General features: G+C 43.6%; 1 protein-coding gene across 1 annotated transcript; it reads left to right on the top strand.

The window, feature by feature from the left end:
• Nucleotides 1-1,499: 1,499 nt before the first annotated feature.
• FOS (Fos proto-oncogene, AP-1 transcription factor subunit) lies at nt 1,500-5,106 on the top strand. Its single transcript, XM_074289987.1, has 4 exons — nt 1,500-1,784; nt 2,635-2,880; nt 3,375-3,482; nt 3,605-5,106. The coding sequence occupies exons 1-4, from the start codon at nt 1,644-1,646 to the stop codon at nt 4,244-4,246; spliced, it is 1,137 nt and encodes a 378-aa protein (XP_074146088.1). The 5' UTR covers nt 1,500-1,643; the 3' UTR covers nt 4,247-5,106.
• The last annotated feature ends 1,915 nt before the right edge of the window (nt 5,107-7,021 follow it).

The raw sequence follows: 7,021 nt of genomic DNA, 5'->3' as shown, positions 1-7,021 counted from the left end.
TGCAGCTGTTTCTTATATAGAATTGGGGGTACAGGGACCTTCCTCCTTTTTAGACGCCCCCTCCCCTTTGCGTTACACTGCAGCAAACGCCACTGTTCTGTGATTCAAAGGTCTCCAAGCTGAGCCTCGGTTTCCCCAGGCGAAAGTCAGAGGTTGTTGTGGGGGCTGCTTCTAGAGCAGGGATGTCGGTACTCGGTGTTTTAGACGGTTTTGGCACGAGCAGACTGCTTGCTCCAGACAACTCTCTCGCAATAGAAACTTCATGTCTTCCGGACTGCGGAGATACTTCTGGGCTTCTTGTATTTTTCCGGACCATTTGAAAAAAAACAGCCTACTGAGCTTAACGTCTTCCTTAGCCTAGAGTCCCTATTCCACCCACGGTTCCCATCCCCAAACTGGAAGCACCTATAGATTGCTCATTTTGTGAACCCAACTTCGTAATGTGAAAAAACTCTTTTTTCTTCTTGGAGGGGAGGGGGCTTCCCCACTCGTATCTGGCTTTGCCTTGCCCACGCGGAGCTGAGCTCCATTCCCCATCCCCTTACTCGTTCAATACCCCCTTCTCTCCTCAGTCATGTAAAATAAAGTTATAAAGTGGCAAATTCCTCTATACATTGTGGTTTGCACCACAAACATCTATTAATTTATTTCCCCTCCCCCTTCAATTATCAACAAAATAAATACAAACGCAGAAAGCCTCTGAAGAGGAGAGGGGATCGCCTTTTCAGCACAACCTTCCCCTCATCTTAGCATCATAGGTAAAGCTGGCTTCCTTTCTAAAACTTTTGTATTTTCTGACGTTCTTGTGCAAATTTAGTGACCATCCCGATACTTAAAGCATGGGAACAGGGAAGGGACCTGAGTTCAGATCCTGAGCAAAACTGGGGGAATTACTGAAAATAGGGGAGGAAGCCTTCCTGTGCGTCAAGGGACACAGTTCTAAAATCTGGGGGCGCAGCTCTTTTGTCAACATCCAGAAAAACCTGAGATATCTTCCAGAGCCTATATATCTGGGGGTCATAGAACCACTTGTCAATAGAAAGTTTAATCACTTTGTTTCCCTTCCCCCTTCCTCCTTCCCCTCCCCCCCCCCCCAGCTCTTTGGTCTACCCTACCCTTCAACTAGTTGGCTTCAGCCTCCTAGCAATTCCCGTCAGTCCCTCCTACTTTACACAGGATGTTTCCCATATTAGGACATCTGCGTCAGCAGGTTTCCAGGCCTAGGAACACTGAATTTTGAGTTTAGGGGAGATTTTTTCCAGAAATAGATCATTTGGAGTCCATGCCTTTTCTCAAAAATCAGTTATAAAAATCCTGCTTAATTTTAAAATAATATAAAAAATAATCGGAGGTTAAATCTGAAAGGAAACTTTTAAGAGACCAAGTTAGCAGCCTGGCGTGTAAAGAGTCACCCCTCCTCTCTAGAAATTGATCCTGCCCATGACGTGAGCTCATTCATGAAATGTTGGGACTCCATTATAAAAGGAGCTGCTCCGCTCTCGTACTCCAACCGCATCTGCAGCAAGCTACGGCGACTGAGACTGAGCAGCCGAGCGGGGATCGCGCTCATACAAAGCAAAGCAGACTGCTCGGATCTGTCCCCGCCCCCCACAACCCTTCACCGGGCTTTTACAAATTTCAACATGATGTACCAAGGATTCAATGCCGAATACGAAGCATCCTCCTCCCGATGCAGCAGTGCTTCCCCGGCGGGGGACAGCCTCTCTTATTATCACTCCCCGGCTGACTCCTTTTCCAGCATGGGCTCTCCTGTCAACTCACAGGTAAGAGACTCGGGGATGCGAGGAGCGTACAACTCTGTGGAGTTTCCTTCTGCTCCAGATGAGGGTGGCGGGCGGACCGGAGTAGACTGAGTAGAGGGGAGAGGAGTGGTGCAACGGGGCTTGCTACTATTCTTAGGACCTGACAGTATCATGAATATTCTCAGGCTAGAATTCCGAGGGCACGCTTCGGAGGAAAATACTGCTTTCCTCTCATGGCTACAGAGTAGACCTGTTTCTTCTTTCCGAGCCCCTCTCCTGGGGAAAGTAGCTTTTTACTTCCCAGCAGCCCTCCCATCATGTTCCCTGCTCTATTTACTGCTTATGTCTGATAAGCGTAAAGGGGAAACGTGTCACGGAAAAAGGCTAGCATCGTCCTAAAGGATGGAAGACAACAGAAAAACAGCTTTCCCTTTGCCTAGATAGACCACTCCCCGCAGCAAAGGAGCGGGAAAGGGGGGGGGGGGAAGTGAGGGTGCAAGCGGGAGGGTGTGTAAAGCAGTTTCATTGATAAAAAGCGAGTTCATTGAGGAGACTCCGGAGCGGCGCCTGCGTCAGTGCAGACGTCAGGGATATTTATAACAAACCTCCTTTCATGTGAGTGATGCTAAGGGGATAACGGGGAGCTGTGGCTGCTGGGATAGAGAAGAGTGGTTCGCTGAACACTTCTGGGGACATGGAAAGATCCTTTCAAATGGAAATAGAACATTTTAAGAGGAATACTGCAACAGTTCCTGGAGGAGATTCTTTCTTTGCAGTCACTGCTGCATGCAGCAGAAAATTCACCTCATCCCCCTTATTTCCGAAACTTGGAGTCCTACTAACGTCAGTTATTTTTTTCTTTTTGTTTTAGGATTTCTGCACAGATCTGTCTGTTTCCAGTGCCAACTTTATACCGACTGTGACGGCTATCTCGACAAGCCCAGACCTGCAGTGGTTGGTTCAGCCCACCCTCATCTCTTCTGTAGCTCCATCCCAGACCAGAGTCCATCCTTATGGAGTCTCTACTCCTTCAGCTGCTGTTTACTCTAGGGCTGGTATTGTGAAGACTACAGGAGGCAGAGGGCAAAGCATTGGCAGGAGGGGCAAAGTTGAACAGGTGAATATATTTCTGTGTAACCTTTTCATACAAGTGGAAAAGGGCAGTAGTAGATTAATGGGTTGAGTTGGCTGATGAAAACTTGTTAGGCACATTGAGGAAACTTGGGCTGGTTCTGAATGACTTCACTCTGAGGCAGAAACCTGCACTCAGACACCTGACACTTTCTTAGTTTGCATACCACCACTGTCACTTTTCCCCCAGCACAATTTAAAATGTAATGGTCAGATTAGGATATATAGCCCATTTTTAAATTAATAAAAGGGAAGGACTCTGATGTCACTGAAGCTGGAGTTTTCTTTGTTCTCTGGTTTAAGGATCTTATTTTACATTCAAGTCACACCCAGTCTGCTACTGCTGGTTAGAAATGGCCTCACCCAAGAGACTATTGAGGGGGAGGGGAGTAAAGGCAGCCACAGGAACAGGTGGGATGGTGAATGGAGGTGCAACTGAGAAAACTGTGATTGACACTGAACATGTATTTGTTTTTCTAGCTTTCCCCAGAAGAAGAGGAGAAAAGAAGGATCAGAAGGGAAAGAAATAAGATGGCTGCAGCCAAATGTCGTAACAGAAGGCGAGAACTGACTGACACACTCCAAGCGGTAAGTGTCTACTTGGACCATTCCTTAAAGGATATTGGGAGGTGAAGAGAAAAGTTGCCTGTCTGCCATGAGAGATCTAGGGATAATGTGTCTCATGTTTTCCTTTGTTCCATCTTTTACAGGAGACAGACCAACTAGAAGATGAAAAATCTGCTTTGCAAACTGAGATAGCCAATCTGCTGAAGGAGAAGGAAAAGCTTGAATTCATCCTGGCGGCCCATCGACCTGCCTGCAAGATTCCTGATGACTTGGGCTTCCCAGAAGAAATAACGGCTGCCTCCCTTGACCTCACTGGTGGTCTGACTGAGGCTGCAACCCCAGAATCAGAGGAAGCCTTCTCCTTGCCCCTCTTGCAGGAGCCTGAACCCAAACCCTCTGTGGAGCCAGTCAAGAACATCAACAGTTTGGAGCTGAAGGCTGAGCCCTTTGATGACTTCCTCTTTCCAGCTTCCTCCAGGCCCAGTGGCTTAGAATCAGCTGCACGGTCAGTGCCTGACATGGACCTGGCTGGTTCCTTCTATGCAGCAGACTGGGAGCCTCTGCACAGCAGCTCCTTGGGAATGGGAGTAGCAGCTGATCTAGAGCCACTGTGCACTCCGGTAGTCACCTGCACGCCTACCTGCACCACCTATACTTCTTCATTCGTCTTCACCTACCCAGAAGCTGATTCCTTCCCCAGCTGTGCAGCGGCTCACCGGAAGGGCAGCAGCAGCAATGAGCCCTCTTCTGACTCACTTAGCTCCCCAACTCTGCTGGCTTTGTGAGCAGAGGAGGTGAGGGTGAGGGTGAGGATAGGAGGCATAGACAAGAGCCCAAGCTGTGGGCTCTGCTGCCGCCGCCACCACCATCATGCTGGAGCTTTTGCATCACATTACACAAACAAGAAATGTGTCTTCCCCTTAATGGTTTCTGTAGACCCTGGGAAGGCGACTATCAATGCGTGAATCAGCCAGGCCATAGGCCTTTAAGGACATGGATGATCCCATATGTGGACTTGAGTCCTTACCTCTTCCAGAGATGTAGCAAAACGCATGGAGTGTGTATTGTTCCCAGTGACACATCTGAGAGCTGGTAGTTAGTAGCATGTTGAGCCAGGCCTGGGTCTGTGTCTCTTTCTCTTTCTCCTTAGTCTTCTCATAGCATTAACTAATCTATTGGGTTCATTATTGGAATTAACCCGGTGCTGGATATTTCCAAATTGTATCTAGTGCAGCTGATTTTAACAATAACTACTGTGTTCCTGGCAATAGTGTGTTCTGATGATTAGAATGACCAATGTTAACTAAGAAAAGATATGACTTTATTTTCTAGTAGATAGAAATAAATAGCTATATCCATGTACTGTAGTTTTCTTCTACATCAACGTTCATTGTAATGTTACTGATCATGCATTGTTAAGGTGGTATGAATGTTCTGACATTAACAGTTTTCCATGAAAACGTTTTTATTGTGTTTTTAATTTATTTATTAAGATGGATTATCAGATATTTATATTTTTATTTTATTTTTTTCTACCTTGAGGTCTTTTGACATGTGGAAAGTGAATTTGAATGAAATTTTAAGCATTGTTTGCTTATTGTTCAAAGACATTGTCAATAAAAGCATTTAAGTTGAATGCGACAAATGTGAAGTTCTCTTTCTATGATGCTGGTGACACTTTGAAGGGTTTTCTGGTCACATATTATCAAAGAAAGGACATATCCCTCTTTATGATATCAAAGAGAGAAAACAGAGATTTATACAGGTCCTCTATATACTTAAAAAAGCTATTGTTCCATACTTAGAGCTGGGATGGATTCTGCCAGTTCTCTGTGTCATGAGCATGTGAACAGATTGTGATGGGTATATTAGTGCAAATTTCAATCTATACCTTAGCATAGTAGGGATCTAGTTTAATTCCCTCTTTTTTATTAAGAAGGAGAATGCAGCCCAGTAAGCTTAAATTTGGGCCCAACGAGACAAGTTAGATAATAAGCAGCAGTGTGGATTAAGTCCCAGGGATTTGTTCTCTTGTGCTATGCTATATCCCTTATCCTGCTTCTCTCTTGTCCATCTTAGTGACCCACCCAATGGCTTATCTTTTGATGTTTTTACATTCCATGGGTGCCAATGAAGTACTGATTGGCTCTTATTTACTCTAGCCACATGGCTGGTAGATCTTTTTTATTATGATTATATATTTCTTCAATCTTTCTCTCTTCCTCCCTCTGTCTCTGTCTGTCTGTCTGTCTGTCTGTCTGTCTGTCTGTCTGTCTCTCTCTCTCTCTCTCTCTCTCTCTCTCTCTCACACACACACACACACACACACACACACACACACACACACACATAAGAAAACTGAGGCCCATAATGTATGTGTCATGGCTGGGAGTCACAGCTTTTGTCTGAAGTGAGCATCAAATCCGTCTTTATTATTATTTTTTAAATGAGGAAACCTAAGTCTTTCTCTTATGTATTGCATCCTATTCATCCTATCACATTGCTTCTAATATTTTGGACAGCATGAAAACACAAGATGCTATTTTAAATTTTAAAGGATTCTTTTAGCAATCTTAAAATAAACCTTAGTGCAGTATTTAGATAACACATACATAGTATGTTCACTTCCTATAAGGTAGGATAAGTGCTGATATCATTGATTCTTCCTTTAAAAGATGAAAAAAATTAGGTGCAATGATTTCTCCTGGTCATACATATTTTTGCCACCTACCTCATCTACTGGAACCAGATATCATGACCTCCTTAGAAGACTTAAATCTTTGGAGGTCTGCTTTTGAGCCCCTGGCTGAGTGCTTCACATGCACTAATATATTCAGTTGTAGATATGCTTTTCATTTTTTATCTCCTGCCCATCTTCTCATCAGCTCCATTTGTGGACTCTGCATATCCTAGATCCCAATACATTTAGTTCTGGAATCATAATCAAATCCAGAATGCCATTGCTACTGGAAAGGAAGTACCAGTTTTCTATCCTGAGACTCACCATCCCTGTAACTTTTTAAATTTTAATTCTCTGATCATCATTTCCATATATACATTGTTTCTCCCAATAAACTCTAATCTCCTTGAAGGTCGAGTACCACCTTTGCTTTTATGAATAACATTTGCCCAGTGCTTCATAAACCTCAAGAATGCTACATAAATACTAGTTATTATTATTTTATATTACTATCCCCAGGATGAAATAGTCTTGACACATAGTAAGCTTTTAGTCTTTCTCTACTCATGAAAGAAAGTATTTCTAGGACCATTATTACAACTATTATAAATTGGTTACAAACTATTAAAGGTTGTTGAGATTCACTTTATGCTAAAAAAGAAGGAAAAATTACAACTGAAAATCCAAAAGTTTGTCTCTCTCTTTCTCTCACACACACATACATATATACATGCCAAATAATAGTTGTACATTAAGCAAATATGCATCAAAAGATCTGATTTCTTCTGTATTCTCAAAATTGAGCAGCCTGAAATGTCTATAGGAATTACTAAAGAAGCATTTATCAAGTGCCTGCTATGTGCTAAGTCCTGCAGTACCA

Source organism: Sminthopsis crassicaudata, chromosome 2 (assembly GCF_048593235.1).
Source record: "Sminthopsis crassicaudata isolate SCR6 chromosome 2, ASM4859323v1, whole genome shotgun sequence".
NCBI lineage: Eukaryota > Metazoa > Chordata > Mammalia > Dasyuromorphia > Dasyuridae > Sminthopsis > Sminthopsis crassicaudata.
Note: the sequence above shows the minus strand (reverse complement) of the source record. Positions and strands in the feature narration are given on the sequence as shown.

What these genes read in the sequence shown, in the direction of transcription:
- FOS (XM_074289987.1), top strand. Translation starts at nt 1,644, where the DNA reads ATGATGTACCAAGGATTCAATGCCGAATACGAAGCATCCTCCTCCCGA. An exon ending in GCTCTCCTGTCAACTCACAG is followed by an intron (nt 1,785 to 2,634) that starts GTAAGAGACTCG and finishes TTTTTGTTTTAG; the next exon opens with GATTTCTGCACAGATCTGTC. An exon ending in TGACTGACACACTCCAAGCG is followed by an intron (nt 3,483 to 3,604) that starts GTAAGTGTCTAC and finishes CATCTTTTACAG; the next exon opens with GAGACAGACCAACTAGAAGA.